Source organism: Echiichthys vipera (genome assembly GCF_963691815.1).
Source record: "Echiichthys vipera genome assembly, chromosome: 9".
Classification (NCBI taxonomy): Eukaryota; Metazoa; Chordata; class Actinopteri; order Perciformes; family Trachinidae; genus Echiichthys; species Echiichthys vipera.
This window is the reverse complement of record NC_139834.1, coordinates 1,491,880-1,512,911: the sequence shown is the minus strand read 5'-3', so window position 1 is coordinate 1,512,911 and position 21,032 is coordinate 1,491,880. Positions and strand designations below refer to the sequence as shown.

General features: G+C 43.6%; 3 protein-coding genes across 4 annotated transcripts; 1 reads left to right on the top strand and 2 right to left on the bottom strand.

Moving 5' to 3' along the window:
• Positions 1 to 314: 314 nt before the first annotated feature.
• tpx2 (TPX2 microtubule nucleation factor) lies at positions 315 to 9,108 on the bottom strand. 2 transcript variants are annotated; one of them, XM_083920405.1, is made up of 17 exons: positions 9,091 to 9,108; positions 8,516 to 8,654; positions 7,189 to 7,317; positions 5,805 to 5,928; positions 5,555 to 5,617; positions 5,296 to 5,400; positions 4,419 to 4,528; positions 4,123 to 4,271; positions 3,550 to 3,721; positions 3,322 to 3,460; positions 2,881 to 3,103; positions 2,640 to 2,735; positions 2,379 to 2,552; positions 2,137 to 2,283; positions 1,932 to 2,043; positions 1,159 to 1,325; positions 315 to 443 (listed from the first exon to the last, which is right to left on the bottom strand). In XM_083920405.1, exons 2-17 carry the CDS (start codon positions 8,625 to 8,627, stop codon positions 333 to 335), a joined length of 2,133 nt encoding a protein of 710 aa, XP_083776531.1. In that variant the 5' UTR covers positions 8,628 to 8,654; positions 9,091 to 9,108; the 3' UTR covers positions 315 to 332. The 2 variants fall into 2 exon arrangements, with proteins under 2 accessions (XP_083776531.1, XP_083776532.1); XM_083920406.1 differs by having other exon boundaries at positions 2,164 to 2,283.
• A 1,338-nt stretch (positions 9,109 to 10,446) lies between these two features.
• rhoaa (ras homolog gene family, member Aa) lies at positions 10,447 to 15,089 on the top strand. Its single transcript, XM_083919846.1, has 5 exons — positions 10,447 to 10,500; positions 12,401 to 12,556; positions 13,392 to 13,512; positions 13,603 to 13,733; positions 14,256 to 15,089. Exons 2-5 carry the CDS (start codon positions 12,401 to 12,403, stop codon positions 14,427 to 14,429), a joined length of 582 nt encoding a protein of 193 aa, XP_083775972.1. The 5' UTR covers positions 10,447 to 10,500; the 3' UTR covers positions 14,430 to 15,089.
• Positions 15,090 to 15,666: 577 nt separating this feature from the next.
• tpk2 (thiamin pyrophosphokinase 2) lies at positions 15,667 to 19,929 on the bottom strand (the record flags this gene model as incomplete). The annotated part of the gene is made up of 8 exons (XM_083920270.1): positions 15,667 to 16,386; positions 16,480 to 16,576; positions 16,669 to 16,801; positions 18,120 to 18,238; positions 18,454 to 18,584; positions 18,674 to 18,737; positions 19,544 to 19,785; positions 19,860 to 19,929. The coding sequence occupies 8 exons, from the start codon at positions 19,927 to 19,929 to the stop codon at positions 16,340 to 16,342; spliced, it is 903 nt and encodes a 300-aa protein (XP_083776396.1). The 3' UTR covers positions 15,667 to 16,339.
• Positions 19,930 to 21,032: the final 1,103 nt, after the last annotated feature.

Sequence of the window (21,032 nt, the reverse complement as noted above, 5' to 3'; positions counted from 1 at the left end):
CATCTGACCGCCACAGAGGGCGCTAGAGACAACACATCTCAAATCTTACAGTACTTTAAGGCCCAGAAATGTTCCTTTAAAAAAAAAAAAAAAAAGAAAGTGCTTCACTGGTGCATAGTTGGCTAACAAATGTTAAATTAGCTGTTTGTGAGTTTCTAAGTAATAAAACCAGTAAGATGTTTTAAGAGTTTCCAAGTTTAAAGCTGAACTTCCATTAAATATGAACACAAGTCAAAATGTCCAAATGGTAAGAACCTTTATTTAAAAGCGGAAAAAGAATGTAACAAAAAGAGCAAAAGGAAATATACAAATATGCGGCGGGTCGAAGCGGATCACAAGCGGAAGCGGTCGGAGAAGTTTGGTGACTTGGGAATCGTGAGCGCGACCTCGCTCTTCTTCACGGCCACAGGTTTGTAGTGTCTGATGGGTTGAGCGGTGTGAACCTGCAGGAAAGGAAAATGTGTCAGTCAGAACGCAGCTCACACACACGCTCAGACACACACAGCTCACAGTCATTTTACAGGGTTGATGTATTAGACGTCGTTACATTAAACCATATTCTGCCTCTTTGGATCCAGGCATGAAAACGGGTCAGGGGTGAAAAGGGTGAGATGAGACGACGACGACGGGGAGAGGCAAGAAAATTCAATCTGATGCATTTTGAGAGAAATGAACGTATAATAGAGTAACTATCTATACATGGTCACATTTCGTTATATAGAAAGAGACTTCTCATGAAATGTGTGAAACAGCACAACTTTAATAGCCGCAGTATGAAAATAAAAGACAGTTGCCGAGATGAATATGGGTTTCGAAAAAGTTCAAACGGTGTGAAGAGTGTTTGTTTCCTCTTCGTCTGGACCAGCGTCTCCATGGCCCGGCTTTACGACTTGTTAACTCCGCCATCTTCTGCTTTGTTTGCTAACGTTATGAGTCAACGACAGGATGCCTTTCAGCAGATTTAATTCTTCTGGTGGTATGTAGCTTAAGCCTCTGTCAACCAAAATATTTTCTCATTGGATCAACACGATTCACGTAGGTCACCTGTTGTGGTTTGGAAACGGCGTGAGCGGTTTTCATCGTTACTTTCCCCCTGTGGAGGCAGCTGGTGTAAATGACTGCATGCTGCTGGATTCTTAAACGGTGTTGTGCAGTGACCTGTTCTTGCCGCAGCCTGGCGATCTCCTCCTTCTCCCTCTGCGCCGCCTCCTGTCTCTGCTGCTCCTCCATCAGCATCCTGAAAGCCTCCTTCTCACCAGCCAGCCGGTCGTACTCCTGCCGCTCCTGGGCGCGTCGCTCTGTCGACAGCGCGAAGGCCTCCACAACTGTGGGAGGAGTCATTGCTTAGTGCCACAGCAGAGGACAGTGAAGGAAACAAGCTACACGCCACAACAACCCAGACAACCCAGTATCCACTTTAAACTGGCCAACCCTCCAATCGCAGCCTTTAGCTACTGCGGCATAGAACGTAGTCCTGCCAGGACGTGGTGATGATCTAAGGGGAGCCTTTTGGACCAAACAACTTCAAACTTTTGGGACAAACTTTGGTCTAAATGATGAATTAGACTTAAGTGCATGTTTGTAGATGTTCTCACAATTATCTTATTGAATAAATGTATGAATACATGTACCCATTTATCATTACATGATTGAAATCTGTATTTATCATGAATTTCCCCTGTGTATATAGGATGTTGGTGAGAATAATAATATTGTGTGTGTGCGCCTAACTTTTAAAAGGAAGTCCCACATCAGAAGTAAAATACTGGTCCTGATGAAGGTCAACAGACCGAAACGTTGTCTAAAGACTAAATAAAAGTGAGTGCTGTGGAAAGAGTTGAGTTTTTATAATGAAGGCAACAGGAACACAGTTTATGACGAGACTCACTCACACTTTCATGCTTCAGCGTACGGCCTGGTGTCAGACTTACCCACTGCAGAGCGAGCCTCCTTCTTGGGCTGGAAAGGCTCTTTATAGATGACGGTGTTGGGTTTGGCTTTGAACGCTACTGCTTCCTCCCGCCTGTGCTCTTCTTCTTTCATCTACAAAAAGGCACAGAGGTCATGTTTGTACTTCAAGGTCATTTCTGAGAACAAAAACTGCTTTTGTGCACTCAGTGGCAGACTAGGGCCTACCAACTGTTCCCAGCGACTGCTCCTCACCGCTCCACGCTCATCTACGAGCATTCTGAAGGGCTCGGGCTTCGTGGGCTCCAGCTTCTTCTTCTCTGGGAGGACCACAGTGTCGAAGTCTGGCAGCGGCTGGGCCTTGAACTGTGGTACCTGGAGAAGTCCAAAGGAAACACGGGACAGTAAATCAGTGGCTGTGTCTTTATTGTGGGGGTGTAAGGACACGGGTTCTGGCAGCGGAACCCCACCTCTTCGTTCCTCATCTCCTGCAGCCTCTTCTCTTTCAGCGCCCTCCTCTCTCGATCCCGCTCTTCAAAGGAGAACGGACAGACTTCCACGTGGTGGTTCTCTTGTAGCTGGGGCTGGAAGGGGAGGCCAAAGTGAGGCACTGGCGGGGCCTTGATCGGGGAGGGCTGTTTTACCTGACCAGAGAGGGAGAAGGGTTAAACTCAAGTTAAAGAAAACTCAGTGTGCTGGTGAAGCGAGTGAAGGGAGACGTGTGCTCTTACTTCTTCAACCTTGAACTCCATACGAACACTCTTCTTAAGGACAAAAGCTGGAGACTCCGGCACAGTCGGGTGCAGAACTTTCCGCTCTGGCAGGCCCTGTTGACAGGAGGAAATCCTTTTTACTACATTCATATTAGCGCTCAACAACTGATCCGAATCACAAAGGAGGCGCAATATGTATTAACACAAAATACACGTATGGACCTCGTCCCCCTTTAAGTGAATCGATTTTCTCACTCACCACTACTCCTTCCAGGATCTTCTTGGGCAGAGGCTGGGCTTTAAAGGGCTGAGGCTTCTCTTCACCGTCCTCTGGCTTCTTTGTGGTTTGTCTCTCCTGGAGCCTTTTCTCAATCTGCAGCTGGAAGCCTTCAGGTACAGTGGACTCCTTCACTGCTGGCTTCTTCAGACACTCTGCACTCACCAAGATTTTCCTGTTCAGCTCCGAGGCATTGATCTTGAACCTGTGATTAAAAACACACTTAATGACCCTTGGAAGAAGAGTCCCTACACAGAAAAAGCACCAAAGCTCCTTCCTTTTGGATTGACTTTGGTAATCCACTTTACTATGAGGAGCAGACAAAGAAGTTATCTTCACCCTGGTTACTGGTGTAAACAACAACAAGTATCCCCACTCCCTGGTGCATCTTCCCATCGCCGCGGACACAGTAAAGGTTCTTACTTGTGAAGCTTTTCCACCTCTTCAGCCTCCAGCTCAGCACTGCTCTTCACAGCAGTTGGCCGGTTCCTCTGGCGGGTCATCAGGTGTGGGCTGTGGGGCTGGGTGAGCTTCAGTCTGTTGCCCTTCGCTGCAGACGGCCCTGAGGAAACAGAACAGTTCAAACCCATGTGAGCAAGTTAAACTACGACTGCACACTGAACATCTGAATCGATTTAATGTCCTGCACACCTCTCTCTCGGGTCTTGCGACTTTTCAGGTGGTAGCGGTCAGGGGTTCGTTTCTGGAACTGCTGTATCTGCTGAGCCATGGGCACGTAGGCAGAGGGCTCCTCCACCCCTCTCTTGTTTCCTGTCGACAGGTTGAAGGGTTTGGGCACGGTGGCACCTTTCTGAGCTTTGACCTAAAAAGGAGGAAAAATGAAAACAGGAGGTGCAACTTTCAAATTAAAAAAATATATATAGGTGTGGTTGATGCGTCTCAAGTCCATATGTTCATTGAATGTCTTGATTTAGTTTCCTCTCAGCTCAGAACTCAACTGCGGACGTAAGTTTTAAACTCTGAGCTTCAGGACACCATGAGGGAGTGTTTATCTTAGTCAGAAGCAAAGGTTTTCATAAACTCATAGTTTACATATGGCATCGTATGCATTTGGATTTCTCTGAGGAAGCTGCGTTACTGTTGTGTGCACAGAGGATCTGACATCCAACATGTTTAAAGTGAATCATTAGTGGTCTGGGTTTTCACTGTTTGTCCCCCTCAGGTTACACTACAAGTTTAAAAATGAACACATGAAGTACTCACTGGGGAGGAGGGTTTGCGAAGCTGACTGACAAAGTCCACCTCCTTGTGGGCTGCGTTTGAAGACGCGGTCGCTTTAACTCGGGTGTTTGTGTTAAAGTGGAATTCTTCAGGTACAGTCGCTGACAGCACAATCTTCTTTGGTGGTGGATCTGAAAGAAATGTGGGACGAACTTTTAAGAAGTAATGTCAAAACAACTCTGAAGCATGGGAACAAACAGCACCTTTGAAACAAAAGGTTGTCTTCAAGTACATTTATTGATGGTTGCAGCCACAGAGAGTCAGTAACGTATACTCACTGCCGGCCAGAGCAGCTTTGTAGCTGGCCTCGTTCTTCCTGCGGTGCAGAGCCACTTCCCTCTGGAGGTTCTTGATGTGCTCCAGCTCCTGATTTTCAGAGCTACTTGGCCTGTTAACACATTAATCAGGAAAAAAAACAGCTTTAGCAACATTTTTCCGTAGCGTCTTCGTCAGGTCCGTGCTCTCGACTTGATCCAATCGCCCTCGCTTACGGGAGTCTCCATCTTGTCAGACTATGACTCTGACTTTGAAAAGGGCATGTATATGACGTTGGGGGGAGGGGCATACGGCCATCTGGCTGACGTTTACCTCGGAGGAGAAGTGAGGGCAAAAGGCTAGCTGTCACTCAAGAGGCCACGCCCCTAATTATTCATAAACTTTGACCTCCAATAACATAAAAACTAGCCCCTCCCCCTCAGTGTTGCCATGGAGATCTGAGCTAAACACACAGACTAGAATGTTCTTTTGTCCTTAAACAGGTTTAATGATGCTGTGTAAACGGCTGTTTAACATGGGGCTCAATGAGAAACTGCTCTGTTGTGAAACCTGCCCCTAGTGGACACTCAGAGAACTGACGCTGACGGAGCTTCCTGATTGGATCAGACAGGAAGTCGCTGCGGTGGGGTTGGGTAAAATCTTAAATCTATAGTCTACATGCTGAAAAACCAGTTGAGCCTCAGACAGATTTGAAAAAACTGTCAAAAAAATAAAAACTGCCCAACTCCAAAAACTGACTGACTGGAGAGTAGATATCACATGTTTCAGAAGGTGCTCGGATCAGTGAAGAGTCCACAGTGACTCGTTGTCTTACTGGAATACGAAAACCAGCCGACTGATGAGTGGGAAACACTGGTTTTACTTGTGTAGTGGACTCACTCTGAAGCAGAGGAAGCTGCTGCCCTGGGCTCGGGGGCGGTCCTGGTATTCAGCTGCCTCTGGCTGCGGCGGACAACACTGGATTTTCGAGCAACGGGAGGAGTTCTAGAAAAAAAAAAAAAAACTACAGTTAAAACAAGTTCAACACACTATGGAAACTTTGGTACGCCCTCTTACACGTGAGCATTCTGTAAAAGTGCAGAAGGAAAGTGTTGGTACTGGACCTACATCTTAACGACAGCACAGTTGTGACACTTACTTTTTGTGTTTCTTTGATGGTGGTGGAGCCGCAACACTCGCCGCCTCTTTACGCTTTGAAACCCTAAAATAAAGGAATTAGAAATACACACACACCTCTTAATGCCGCCGTTTGACTTAAAGCGTAGCAGAAAGGGACTGCGTCACATGGTGTAATGCAACCAATTACCACACCATTAATGTGCCAGGACCATCGGGTAAGACTGTAGAACAGATGTCATGTGATATAATGTGTAGCACGAGGACTTTACCTGCGTGTCTGGGCAGGGGATTGATGAGCAGTCCTCGTCCTGGTTCTTGCACCGGTCTGAGGAGGAGATTCAGGGCCCCAGGACGTGACTATGTTTGAAGGTGCAGCTGCAGAAGTACTGGGACCTGAAATATGAGTCCACATCATGAGGACCATTCACTGAGACAACAGACTAATCTAGGTCCACACAAGAGTTTAGCTTTAAACAGTAATCATAAACACGCACGCCTTTCCAGCACCTTATGGTTGTGGTAAATGACATTTCTACAAGAACCAAAGATATTGAAAATAATTATTTCACCTTAGTTTTTTCCCATTAAAAAGACTTATACCAGAAGGATCAGATATTAGATTATATTTCAAATGTATAACTTATGAAAGAAACGTGGATACAATTTCAAGCACTTTTCAAACCTTGAAAACATAAAATTCAAGGATTTCAAGCACCCGTAGGAACCCTGAATAAAACGCACAGGGACACAGGAGAGAACTGAGTCAGCCTGAAAGCTATCCGAGTAGAGCTGCAAAGATCCATCGATTCTTTCGTTTAAAGAAGAAAGTCTAAATTCTCATTTCAGCTTCTTAAATGTGAATGTTTTCTGGTTTCCTCTATGACACTTAACTGAATCTCTTGGAGTTGTGGATAAAACGAGACATGTTAGAAAGTCACATTGGGCTTTAGAAACACTCATCTACATTTGTCGACACTATAAAACAACAACTAATCCATTAAAGGTCGGACCAAATGGCTCTTTGTTGACGCCTTAAACGACCCCAAACCCAAGACAGGACCTCTGCAGACACACCACCACACACTTACTGTGGGCTCGAAGTCATGCTTGAGAGGGACTCACTGTATATTAGCCTAAACATTGTTTTAGGAGAATATTACACATTTAAGAACAGCTTTTCTTTCTTTTTGCAATTGAGAATTGACTTAAACCCAGTTCAGACGAAAGAATTGTGACGAGGCGAAACGGTTTTAGGATGTTGCAGCAGTGTGAAGCGACCCGTGTCATCTCGACTCAGCAGCACCTGGTTTTAAAACGTAAAGAATCCGTCACCTGTTTTCAACAGCTAATTAGCTCATAGCAAAGTCCGCTGTTCAAGTCAGCTGGTAGAAATGGACACTATCAATGTCTTCATTCATATTTTAAGATGCTAAAAACGATATCCAGTTACATAAAAGCCTGAAAGGTCAGAAGTTAGAATGGAAGTACAGAGTTGTTGCCATGGAGATGATACACAGGTTTCTGAATGTCACAGACCGGCACACTGCAAGAAGTTGCAAGTTTCAACTCGTCTTGTTGTCAATCTTTGGTCTGAACTGGACTTTGATGGCTGTGTGACTGAGTCATCTACGGTATAAAGCAATGAAAACCAACCAGAGGGGTCCTGTGTCTTGACTTGAGGGGCTACGATAGCTCGGGGCAGGTCGGGCGCGTGGCTTCTCCCAAAGGCCTGGTCACACCTCAGAGGAGTTTTGCCCAGACCATCTGCTCCGCTGCTCTCTTCTGCAGAAAACACACAGACGTTAAGACGGACTCCTTTTACAGATTCACTTATTGTCAAGCATAATAGAGTTAAGTTTTGCAAAAAATCATAACTAATAAATATATTGTTCAGAAAGAAGACTCGGACACATGAGAAATATTAGTATTTATGTTTCAAAAGTGGTTTGACATCTCCAGATTAAAAGATAAGCATAATAGATAAAAAGAAAAATCATTAAAAATATATTATTCAAAAAGAAGACTTGTGATACATGAGAAATGTTAGTGTTTATGTTTAAAAAGTTGTTTGACATATCCAGGTCAAAACATAAGGAAACAGATTTAAGTTTTGTAAAAAATATAGATAGATAGATATTTCTCAAGAGAAGACATGTGACACGAGAAATATTAGTATTCATGTTTCAACAGTGGTTTGACATCTCTAGGTCAAAAGACAAGAAGCATAATAGATTTAAGTGTTGTAAAAAAATCAATAAAAATATATTATTCATAAAGAAGACACGTGGCACAAAAAGTGGTGTTGCATCTCCAGGTCAAAGGATAAAGCAAAATACATTTAAGTTTTGCAATAATCATAAAAAATAAATTAATATTTTCACAAACAAGCCTTGTGACACATGAGGAATATTAGTCTTTATGTTGCAAAATCGTTTTGACATCTCCAGGTCAAAAGAAAGGAAACAGATTTATGTTTTGTAAAAATTCCTAAAAAACAAAATATATATCACGGGTTTTTTCCCCAAATAGGAGCCTTGTGATACATGAGAAATATTAGTTTTTATGTTGCAAAAGTGGGTCAAAAAATAAGTAAGCAAAACACATTTAAGTTTGGCAATAGTCATGAAAAATAAATATACTTTTCAAAAGCGAAGCCTTGTGACATGAAGAATATTAGTCTATGATGCTAAAGTGGTTTGACATGATTCCAGAAATGGTTTAAATGCACAACAGTTTTTATTCATAATATAAAATGAATGTTGAACATCAAACTGACTTAACACTGGTGTCATTTAGTGCCAGAGATTTACTTTAAATAACCAAACATTTGTTTCATGTTCAAACCAAACTAATTCACAGCAAAGTGGAGGGGAATTTAGATTCTTTATAGAGTGTCTCTGGAACTCAGGCTAACCCAGTGGGGCTGTAACACTTACATTCAATTATCAATATTAATATTAATGAAGTACTGCAGACTTACCGAACCACGTATCCCCGGTCCTGGTGTTGTCCAGGTCCACCATGTCGACGATGGTGGACGGAGCATCAAACTCGTAGCGGCCGGAGGTCTCTCCCGAGTCGTTTGACGCCATAATCTCGTGTTTTTTCGCCAAACTCACCTAAAAACCAACCAAAAAAAGGCGATAAATCTCAAGTTCCGATGGTTTTAACGGTTATTTTCACACCAACGTTAACGTCGAGTGAACGTAACGTCAACGTACATCTGATAACGTGTGTTTGAAGGAATTAATGTGGGAAAAGCTTAATTAAATAAATATATTTTCACGATAAAGTTCTATTAATGTGTGTTAAAGTGAAGTTAAGTGAAGTTAGCTAAGTTTGGGAGTGCTGTTTTCAACTGTTGCCCGTTAACGTTAAGCTAGCTCCACCGAGGAATAACTGCCTTTAACGCTAACTGTTTAAAATATATAACGTGTCTTCGTTAGCATAAGTTAGGACGCATATCACACTATCAGCTAAGTATCAGTAACATGTTAATTAAGTAAGAGTGGTTATTTAAATGAGTAAAGATTAAGTTAATGTAGAAACGCTTACCGATACGTCCTCTCCCTTCACAACACAAATGTAACTGCCGTTAGAACTGCGCTTAAAACGCTTTTCTTTTAAACCAGCCAATGGGAACACAGCATGAGCGTTTACTCGCCGCTGATTGGCTCAGACTTCTTCTTCGTCTTGTTTTTTTAAAGGCGGTTGGAAAACAACTTTTGAGTGCGCATTACCGCCACCCTCTGAAACGGAGTGGCCATGATGAGAAACGAGAAATAAAAAACATAAAATAATAAAATTAAAAACTTAAAAATGAAAACGCGAAATAAAAAAAACTGCCCTTTATCCTCCTGATTAATCTTTTCAGTCTCAAGCATAGACTGTAAAGATCTTTTCAACGGAACTCCATTGCTAGGCAACAGCTTTGGTCCCTGTTAACTTCCTGTCAGTTGATGTCATTCACATACACTGCAACAGGAAATAAACTAGGACTGTTTTGGAATGTTTGTGTTGACATATTTGAAAAAGGTCTATAACAAATGGACGTATCCTCTCCATCTTGTCAGACGTTGACTCCGCCTCTTTCCTCCGACCAAAAAAGGGCATGTATGTGACGTTGGGGGGAGGGGGTACGTCCATCTGTCAATGGACAATACAGTTGTGGATATTGGGTTAAAAGCTCTCCTCAAAATATTCTGCAATTTTTTTTAAAGAGCCATAAATGTATAAAAATGTGAATTACAAAAAAACGAAAACAGAATTTATGAATTAAAACAATTATGGAATAAACGTGTCAAAGATCCTGGTTCATTGTTGTTTTCTTCCCAAAACTTTATTCAAAACATTTGACAATACAATTAAGCATATTCAGACAAAACTAAAAGAAAATAGAAATAAAATAAAGTATGCAGTACATATATAATGAATTAACATGTTTAAGGGGAGAAAAGTTTAATTAGTGAATGGACTCAGTGGGGAAGTGTTTAGAAATGTTATATAATTGTTATGCTTTTGTTACATTCATCAATTTTACAGATTTATCTTTTATTTTGAATTAATTCAGGAGAAAAAAATTAAATTAGGGGAAGATTTCAGATTCTATTTTTGTGGATACATTTTTTACAAAACAAAAAAATCACATTAAACAGAGTTTCATGGTTTTTGTTTCACATAATTAAAAACAAATGTGATATTTTCTCTGGAGACAGAAACCGGAAATAAAGAGTTATTTATCTGATTCTGGTTCATTTTTGCAAAGAGTGCATTTGTTTTCATTAGGGGAAGTAGGAAAAATAAATGGATTTCTATTGGCTACTTTACCCGTCACTCACATTTCAGCGTTTCCCATTGGCTGAAAGTACGCGGTGTGGGCGGGTCTTATCGTCGTGGCACAGTCGGGGGCGGGACTGTTCGCTGCGACAGGAAAAACTAAAAAAGCCGAGGATCTGTCATAAAAAGGTAAACTGTGATGAAGTCACCGCTCAGAACGTGTCTTTGTTTGGTCGGTTTGTTTCCAGGGAAGTTTCCGGAACAAACAAACGTGTTTTCGGTTTAAAATGTGACGTTTCCAGCCCGAGAAGAGGCCAACTGTCCGGGAAACTCAGCAAAGTTAGCAAGCTAACAGTTAGCTTAGCTACAGGGGATGGGGAAGGGGACCGCTGCCTGCTGAAGTTAGCTGGTGTTTCTCCACTGATGCAGGGCTAAAACACAGTATTTATGAAGGTTAAGGTGAAATTACACGTCCTGTATCTGTAATGTGAAGCTTTTCATCAGAGGAGAAGTTGACATTAGCCTAAGTTGCTCTTTACATGAGAGGGAAACAGCAGTGAGGAAGTAAAGTTGTAATGTTTTTGTTTTTTTCTGCAAAACTTAATTTAGAACAATTCAGTACCTGACAACTTCGTGTAGGAATATAAACACAAGGCTTTATAACACAATACAATAAGGTACACACATAAATAAAGTAATAGTTCATACATAATACAGGAAAAATACTTAAAGTGGAATTGTGGCGTAAAATCATCATAGGTACTTTTTCGGCAAATAAATTCATCAACTTAACCATCAAGACAATTTTTATTGTGTATCAACTATGAACGAAGAAATCCCGGGGCTGGCTAACAGTGATTAGCTCGGGGCAGTACGGTGAAGGCATTCAAAGGTCTTTTTTAACCACTAATTCTGCTGAAAATAACAGCAAACTAGGGATCGACCGATATGGTCTTTTTTAAACGGCTGATACCGGATTTTTTTCATCAGCCTCAGCCGGTGACCGATACGGACCGCTGATTTTCTGGAGCCGATATTTGAAGCCGATACGACTTTTGTTCCTTCAATTTACATCATAAAAATGACACGATGATGAAAACAAATGTTACGAGTCTCAATTTAAAAAAATAAATAAATCGGTACCTTTATTGAACTTGAAACACGGAGCTGCCTGTGGACGCCTGTCTGTAAATAATGCCGGGGAAAAACATCGGTGAACGCAGCAGCATCGGCCGATACAGGTACACATAAAAAACACAAATATCAGCCGGCTGATGTTTCGTTCTATCACTACACCAAACCTCTGCAGTAGCCTGATTCGAGTCCTTAAGTTGCGTTCAGACCAAACGTGTATGATGTGACTTGAGCTACAACTTGAGCTACATTACACGTGATTCCGCCGTAAATGAAGCATCTGAAGAGGTGCAACAAAGGCACCAAATGAGTCGCTTTAAATTATTTGGTTAATTTGTAACCAAATCACCCCCCAAGATTGTAAACGCCCCCCATGGCGTTGTGGTCTGGACGGTGAAAGCTCAGACTTTGTTAAAGGACGGCGTCATGGCCCCACCTCCGACCTCTGACCCCGCGGCGTCACATAACAACAACAGTGCTGCTGCGTGAGAGGACAGAGACGGACCCAGAGACTGTGTACTGAACTGGACTCTGAGCATGATAGGAGTCCTTAAGTTGCATTCATGACGCGAGTTGAGCTACGACTCGAGCTACGACTCGAGCTACATGACGTGCGATTCAGACGGAGGCGCCGCAAATAAAGTGTCTGAAGTGTCTAAAGCGTCTGAAGCGATGCAACAAAGACACCAAATGAGTCGCTTTAAATGATTTGGTTAATTTGTAATATCAAGAATATAAATATGCAATTTCCATTCAGTAGTTTTGTGTTTCCCGGGACAAAACGGTGCCAAACACGGTCCATAGTAAGTTTCCACATTCAGGGCTCTCTAAAACCAAACAAGCTTCACTTTGGTTCACAGAAAGTCGTCCCTATGCCATGAAAACCTCTGAGCTGCCTCACGTACCTGGAAACCTCCGTGAAGCTGGATGAATGGTTGTGCTTTTATTTTTTCAGATGGCTGCGATCAGAAAGAAACTGGTGATCGTTGGTGACGGAGCCTGTGGGAAGACCTGCCTCCTCATCGTGTTCAGCAAAGACCAGTTCCCTGAGGTTTACGTGCCCACAGTGTTCGAGAACTACGTGGCAGATATTGAGGTAGATGGTAAACAGGTAAGCTTTTTATTCTACTCACACATTCTGAAGAGGGTGGGGGGGGGTAGGGTTAGGGTTGCTCCTGTGCAGCATAAGGGCGCCCTCCCACTGTGCGTCCGTCCCGTGCCCCGTGCTTTAGGGTCCTTGTCCCCCCCTCCAGGCCCGTTTGTACTCACACTACCTGGGCCTCGGAACATGCTTCTTGCTGCCTATACGTCATCACGCCGTAACACGTCACACGCATTGATGACGTCATGGCGATGCATCGCTTTTTTTACAAATCTTTCCATAGACCTCAGAGTTTTTGTGTCAAATATGACGCCGTAGGCCTCGTGCTCGTGCTCGTACATGTGCAAACATGCTTTAAAAAATAACCACCTCTACTTAACGGACCCTGGCGTCTAGACGTGGTACGGTTGGACTCACACTGGTCAAAGGAACCAGACTTTAGCCGTGAAACGTGCTGGGGCACGGGACGGAGGAACAGTGGGAGTGCGCCATAGACACCAATCAAAAGGCTCATAATGATCTTCAGACCCTCTACTAAAAAAATGTGTGTTCACAATTTTAGACCCGACCAAATTTGAGTTATGTGCAGGGGGAGGAAGGTGTGCTGCTAAAAAGAGCCGTAGTGAAACACCTCCAGCAGCTCAAGTCCCGTCTCCGTAGAGAGAGACACAACTCTGCTGCTCACACTCTTTGTGCCCGATGTTTCTTCTGTTGGTATTCGTGTTGTTTCTAGTTGACGTACGTGCTCGACAGGATGTAAAATTCAGTCGCAGAAGCGGAGCCCTGTGATGTACGCGTGTAGTGTTGACTCCAGCAGTAATGCGGTCCGGTCGCCCTGTTTCAGGTGGAGCTGGCTCTGTGGGACACGGCGGGTCAGGAGGACTACGACAGACTGAGGCCTCTCTCCTATCCAGACACAGATGTCATCCTCATGTGCTTCTCCGTCGACAGCCCCGACAGTTTGGGTGAGATTTCCTCTTTGTCGCGTTGTTTTTCACACACATTCTGTGTTCGTCTGCTCCATGTTGAACACGGTTACCTTGTGCCCGATGCAGAGAATATTCCGGAGAAGTGGACTCCTGAGGTCAAACACTTCTGTCCTAATGTTCCCATTATTCTGGTGGGAAACAAGAAAGACCTGCGGAATGATGAGCACACGCGCCGAGAGTTAGCCAAGATGAAACAGGTCAGTGGGGCCCTCCTTCATCATTCAGGTGCTTTTACAAGTTTGTGAAATCGGTTCTGTTACTAAGGGCCCGTCCACACGGAGACGCGTTTTCCTGTAACCGCTCATCTTCAGTCTGGTTCAGTCTGGTTCAGTCTGGTTTAGTCTGGTTCAGTCTGGTTCAGTCTGGTTCAGTCTGGTTCAGTCTGGTTCGTTATCGGAGTCTGAAAACAGGATCTTTAGAAACCAGGTCCCAGAGTGTGCAGATTGTAAACGCCCCCCATGGCGTTGTGGTTTGGACGGTGAAAGCTCAGACTTTGTTAAAGGACGGCGTCATGGCTCCACCTCCGACCTCTGACCCCGCGGCATCTCTCCACCTGGTCCTGGGTCTTCCCCGAGGCCTCCTCCCAGCTGGACGTGCCTGGAACACCTCCCTAGGGAGGCGCCCAGGGTTCATCCTTACCAGATGATGTTGGTCTTTTAAAAACGAAGTCCTGTTTTCAATAACTTGATGATTCTTCTTTGTGATTTTCATCCAAACAGGAGCCGGTGAAGTCGGACGAGGCGAGGGACATGGCCAACCGGATCAACGCCTTCGGGTACTTGGAGTGCTCAGCCAAGACCAAGGACGGCGTGAGGGAGGTGTTTGAGATGGCCACCAGGGCGGCCCTGCAGGCCAAGAGGCGAGGCAAGAAGAGCGGCTGCCTTCTGCTATAGAGCGTCACGTCGGGGTGGACGGTGTAAACGATCTTAACGGTATAAACGGTAGGAATCTGACTGAGGTGTGGATTTGGACTCTACCGTGTAACCAGCAGAGCAGCTCTGACGTCACCACACAATGCATGTTGATCTGACCCGCGGGGGGAGATTCCCTGTCCCTTTGTGTAGAAGCCTGTGTGAAAAAGAGAGAATTTCACTTTAAAAGCACAGAGTATGAGTGTGAGTGTGAGTGTCTGCCGTACTGAGGGGCGACAGGCTGTGGAAATGTACGTTATACTGAATTTTATTACCGTAATTCCACCCTCTGTGTTTTTAACCCACCTACTATTTGTTATTGGACACATTTATTATTTAAATGCCAGCTTTTATTTTGAAATGTATGTTTTGTTTCCACTCTTGATGTCGACAACTCTTCGTTCTTTCTGCTTTGTTTTCTTCTGTATGTGATTTTTGAACGTGTGATATTCTTCTGGCTTCGGTTGTTTTATTTGCACACAGCTTCAAACTAAAGGTCAGTTTAGTGTTCACTGAGACATGACGGCAGAAAGCATCAAACAGAAACTCTTAAAGGATTTGGTATTTGTTTTGTATCCTCACATTTCTCCAGTCGTGTTTTTTTAATATATTCTAAAGGAAATAAACTGTAACAAAGAACGACCAGATCCTGTCCCTGGTGTCCCGCCTCACATGCTTCGCCTCGCTCAACATTTCAGTTTGTATCTCAACTTCAGCTCCAGTTAAGCTCCACGCCACGGGGCGGGTAAATGTTTGTCCTGATGGTCGTGCTCCTATAGTAAATGATGCATCATATAGAAAACATTGTGGTAGCTTTAAAATGATAAATTATGACTTTGATTTGTTGTGTGTCGCACTGAAGGAGCTCCCCGACATCAGCGCTGTAGAAAATAGTTCCCCTCAGAAGAAACGCTGCGTCAGCGCTCTTTAAAGGTTTGCAGCAGTGACTTTGATGCTGAGAGAGTTCAGTTAGAAACAGGCCTGAATGTTTTATTCTAATAAATTATATGATTATGATATATCTTATATGGATGGTGTTCAGAGCATGTGCGCGCTGAAGACCGTGATGAGGAGATCTGATCAGAGATGCAGTGTCATGAACGGTTCTGAGAACAACACAGAGAGCTGGGACCCAAACGCAGACACGGAAACTGAGTCGGGTTTTAACGAGCCTTTAATGAAAGAACAATGTACTAAAGTGTTCAGGAAGCTGGGGGGGGGGGGTGAGGTCCAGGTGACGGTGCAGCTCTCCAGAGCGAGTCCAGTGACGGGGAACGAACAAACGACAATGAGGTGATCACGGGAAAAACACGAACGGGTGGAAGGTGAGCAGGCGGGGAAACAAAAAGAAACATCGAAAACATGGAACAAACAAACTTTCTCAAACACAACGTGGAGCCAACGAACGAGACACGATACTGAGGAGATGATGAGTTGATCTGGCGCCGGACGTGTCCAACATCCGGCTTCTTATACTGTTGGGGAGGTGATGAGTGGAACCGGGTTCAGCTGGTCCAGAACCACGACTCTGTCTCCAAACAGACAAACACACAGAGGGGAAACACAGACAGGGAAACACAGACAGAGGGAGACAAACACAAGCACGAGAGGAAAGGGAAGGGCTGCCAGGACTGGGATCCTGACATGCAGACTGGACCGGTCCCATCTGTAGTTGTGATGAGTCATTATTGAGTGTTTCCTTTGTCAAAATTTTGACCCGTTCAATTAAAATTCAAATGTATTTCTAAAAAATACTTCAGCCTCATTTGAAACAGATGGATATGCAACAAAAAGAGTCCATTCATTATTCGGCAGGTGAGCCAGAAAGGTCGTTTCAGGCCGTGTGTAGAGCAGCTGCTGCTGTTGACGGGGGCTCGGTCCTCAGCCTCTCTCTATAACGTCTGATGGAGTCCGGCCACCAGCTCCTGATAACACGGCTCTGTAATGAGAAGTGTAGGATCAACACAAGGCTTCCTTAAAAAGAGAGATCTGAAGTTACACTTGCTTTCAGACATCGTGCGTGCGTGCGTACCTGTGTCCGGCTCAATGAAAGAGTGTCTGATGAGGAAGTCCAACACCACCATGGCGCTGTTGGGTTTGAAGTCGTCAGTGCTCAGCAGTTCCTTCACCTGGAAGCAGGAGAGAGCGATTACGAAACAGTAAAACTCATATTGTATGTGATCTGTTGGTGCTTCAGAACATTACAGTCAGCAGTTCTGACCTCATCTATGGGCAGGAGGGAGAAATCCTGAACCTCGCCATCCCCGACTCTGGGCTCGAACTCCAGAGGAAGTTTCAAATCAAAGACAAACTGACTTTCTGCAAACACCCCGTCGTCCTCCTCGTAGGTGTAGCTACGAAATACATTATCAATCAATCAAACCATATTTATAGAACCTTTTACAATAGCCAGACAGCACCCAAAGCCTCCTGACTTACTGCGTGTGTGTGTGTTTGTGTGTGTGTGGTCTGCCAGCTGCACAGTGGCCGACCGGACCCTCCACAGGGTTGTTAACACCCCCCACCCTGGAAGAACTGTGCGTCTCTCTCCGTCTTAGACAGGCTAAAAACACTCTAATGGAGGGGGAGGGGGAATGACAACAAACTCCATAAATGACCAATAAATCATCTGGAACAATTCAACTATTTAACGTGAGGGTGGCATTCAACCCTCAGGACACTGTTTATAGAAGTTCCCTCTTTGGTCCCTGGATCATATATAGAAATATTAAATGTTGTTTTTTTTGCTCATTAACTGAACTCCTACTCATGTGTAGCAACATTTGAATCAATTCTTCATCATTTTTACCCTCTAAATCCCAATTAATTACAAAAAAAGTCACTTTCTGAGGACCTGCATAAACAAACTGGGGCACCTGGCTGCCGTCTTTACGCTCTGCAGGGAGTCGCTCCGCTGTCCCTAAACCATTCGTCCCACCCAGGCCACCAACACTTTGAGTTATTGACGCTTCCGGTCTCTGAACCCTCGGACGAACAGACTTCAGAACAGTTTTTATCCTAAAGCTAAAACAGCGCTGAACACCGCAAATCCCTTTACCTGTGATGGTCCATGATGATCTTTGCTCAGGGTCTCTGCAATCTACGGTTTTATTTTTTTGTCGTGTGTGTGTGTGTGTGTGTCTGTGTCTGTGTGTGCGTGCGTCTGTGTGTGTGTTTGTGTGCATGTGCGTGCGTGCGTTTGTGTGTGTGTTAGCTCGTTGTGTTAAATGTGTCTTTAAAGGTCTAGCCTTTTCTTTTTGATGCTTTTAATGTAAAATTATTTTTGCACTTTAAGGGATTGTACTGTACGTTCTGTTTTACTGGTGCAATGACAGTACAGACAATTCATTCATTCAAAGTTCTTTACATCAAAGCAATCAAATACATAAAAACACAAGGAAGGTGCTTCAGTGCTGCAGGCTGTTAAAGGCCCATTAAAGTAAAAAACAGGCCAAACAAGTTAAACAGTTCCACCTGAGAGCAGAAAACTCCAGTCAGAGTAAAAAAAGTGTCTTCACCTTCGTCTAAAAAGGCTGAGGTCAGTGTTGGTGCGGGTGTCAGGGGGCGGGCGGTGCCGCGGTCTGAGAGCAATTGACGGCAAAAGAACCATCGCCCCCCCCACACACACACACACACACACACACACACACACACGCACGCACACACACTCACCTTACTGTGGACACAGGAAGAGCCTTTTCAGCGATGGCTGCTGGGATACACGCCTCCTCCTCACATTCTTTGATCAGAGTGTGTTTGATGCCAACACCAGCAGCCAGACCACCTGCTGCCTACACACACACACACACAACAAACATCGAGACCCTTTCTTTACTTTCATATTGACCCACAGTTTCACGCAGTGCACTGAAAAATACACTTAATTATTAATGATAATAATATTATTTTATATCATTTTGGTTGTGTGTTCGTCCCTGTTCCCCTGGACGCTGTTCGGACATCGTGAAACAGTGAAAGCTGCGTTGGTCGTGGACCGTGTACTCACCATATTGTCCAGGAGTCCGGGGTATGTCTGCTTGGTAGCGGAGCGGCGTGCCAGCCACATGCAGACCTCCCCGCTGGCACCGACCGTGTAGCCGTTGATATGGACTCCGTAGCGCTTCACACCGAAAAGACCTGTTGTGTAGCATCACAGCATAATGTTAAACAACATTAACACTGAGAAGACATCATATTTCACTTACACCGTTTGTCCCCAAACGTACTCGTCGCTGCTCTTTCCATCCACATCAGAGGAGGGTCGGAAAATGTTGGCATCACGCTGTACTTCTGCAAAACAGGAAAGACGGGATCAGAGGGGAACGTTTGGGTCTGCTGAGAACGATGTGGGGGGGGTTTGTGTGTTATTATGCTGAGATGATGATATTTGACAGAGGAGTTCTTCTCTGTCAAATATCATCATCTCAGCATAATAATCACATTAATTAGAGCAAAAACATAAAGTCGTACAAAGCCCAGAACGGGTGCCAAAGTGGCCAGATGGTTAAAAAAGGGAGCCCACGTCAGAGTTCAATGTGGAACTGGTTCATCCTCAGAGTGATTCATGAGGAATATTAGTCTTTAAAATCATTAAAAATATATTATTTAAGAACACACCTTGAGATGCATAATGGAATATTAGTCTTTAAGTTTCAAAAGTGCTCTGACATCTCCCGGTCAAAAGATACAGAAGCAAAATAGATTTAAGTTTTGTATAAAAATTATTTTAAAAAATCATAATAAATCATTAAAAAATATAATATTCAAAAACATCTCAAGGTCAAAAGATAAGGAAGCAAAATAGATTTAAGTTTTGTAAAAAAGATCTTAAAAAATAATTGAGAAAATTATTTTAAAAAATCATTAAAAAAACATTTTTTAAAATCATAAGAAATATTTGACAAAAATCCTTTTAAAAAAATCAGTAAAAAAACATAAAAAATATATTTTTTAAAAACATAAAAATCATTAAAAAAAAACAACATAAAATAATCCTAAAAAAATCTTAATAAATCATAAAAATAGTTTAATAAAATAATTTAAAAATCCCATAAAAACCCTAAAGTCTTCTCATTGACTGACTTATTGGTCCTCACCTCGTCCCTCCAGCCTCGCAGGCAGGTCAGGGAGCCCTCCTGCCTCAGGGTCCGCAGCACCACGTCCACAGCCGCGGACCGGCGCTCCGGTGAGTCCAGGCCGGGACGCAGCTCCACAGCGCCCCGGTGCGGAGGACTGAACACGTCCGGGTACCGCGCCAGCAGGGCGGCGACATGAGGGCGGATCCAGCCGACCTGGGCCCCGTTAATCTCGAACCTGAGGCAGTCAGCGCGACAGGAGCCTGAGGACCGGGGGTTCAGCGGTTACTATGGAAACACACTGTCGCACACGTTACACGTCACCGCGGAGGGTTACCTGCTGAAGGAAAGGTGTTCATCCGGCGGAGGAGGCGGAGGGTTTTCTGTGACCAGGCGGAGGCGGCCATGTCCCTGTGCGTCAACAACAGAGAACTACTTTAGATAGATAACTTTATTTATCCCCGGGGGGAAACGACGTCATCGCTTCAGAGGTACAAAACTATCAGAAATACAATAATATATAATATAAAAATACAATAAGAGAACAGTAGCGTAGTATATCTTCATTTCCAGCTTCTCTCTCCAGAGAAAAGTCACATTTGTTTTGATTTTGCAAAACAAAAATGAACTAAATCTTGTTTATAAAAAAATAAAAAAAAGCCTTAAATATTTTTACTTTATTATAAATGTACTGAATACTTTATTATGTTTGTATTTTTTTAAATATTTGTAACAGACTGTTGTGTGTTTATGTGTGGAAAGGGGGTGTGTCCCTCTGAGTTGCCATATGGCGGAAGTTCTGGCGGGGTTTTACCGCTGTTGTGTGTGTGTCCATACACATATAAATAAATCTTTATATGTCTATGTGTGTGTGTGTGTCTCTCTGTCGGAGAAATAAAGTGGAGCAGAGTTGCATCGCTGGACACGCTATCCCGTCTCCTGCCTCGTTTATTGTTTTGTTACATCACTACAGTATAGACGAACCCCTAACGCTCGGCTACATATTTTTATTTATTTAATTTTGAATGTACCATATTGTAAAAAAAGAAAATTTAATTTTTTTAAAAATGTTTTTTATTTATTAAATTATTTTTATGTACCATATTGTTTTGTCAATAGAGCATTGTGAATATGTTTGCAATGTTTTTGATGATTGCGAAATTAAAATTAAATAATAATAATAAAGTAGCTCCGCCATGTTGAAAAGGTCAAAGGTCATCTCATCTTAGCAGCTCAAATATTATTCGAGTTTCCAGGGGAGATCACGTTCATGTGCGAGTTTCCCGTCGGCCTTCATGTATTTACAGATGTCCCACAGGACGTGAACGCTTCATTATAATCATTAATAAATATATAATCAAAGCAAACTCGCCAACTCTCCCGGTTTTCTAGCTTCTGTCCCGCGGTGCTTCCGGTCGGTAACTTCTCCCGGTTTGACAGCGACGGTAAACCATAGACATAAAGAGTAGACGCCTCATCGAACGTTGGGCCTATTGGCGCTGACGAGCGG

Bases quoted from the DNA above. Each gene is read 5' to 3' on its own strand.
- tpx2 (XM_083920405.1), bottom strand. From the start codon at position 8,627: ATGGCGTCAAACGACTCGGGAGAGACCTCCGGCCGCTACGAGTTTGAT. The intron at 7,318-8,515 runs GTAAGTCTGCAG...TGTTTTCTGCAG, and splicing joins GACCGGGGATACGTGGTTCG to AAGAGAGCAGCGGAGCAGAT. The intron at 5,929-7,188 runs GTTGGTTTTCAT...CTCATATTTCAG, and splicing joins CAAGACACAGGACCCCTCTG to GTCCCAGTACTTCTGCAGCT.
- rhoaa (XM_083919846.1), top strand. From the start codon at position 12,401: ATGGCTGCGATCAGAAAGAAACTGGTGATCGTTGGTGACGGAGCCTGT. The intron at 12,557-13,391 runs GTAAGCTTTTTA...GCCCTGTTTCAG, and splicing joins TTGAGGTAGATGGTAAACAG to GTGGAGCTGGCTCTGTGGGA. The intron at 13,513-13,602 runs GTGAGATTTCCT...TGCCCGATGCAG, and splicing joins CGACAGCCCCGACAGTTTGG to AGAATATTCCGGAGAAGTGG.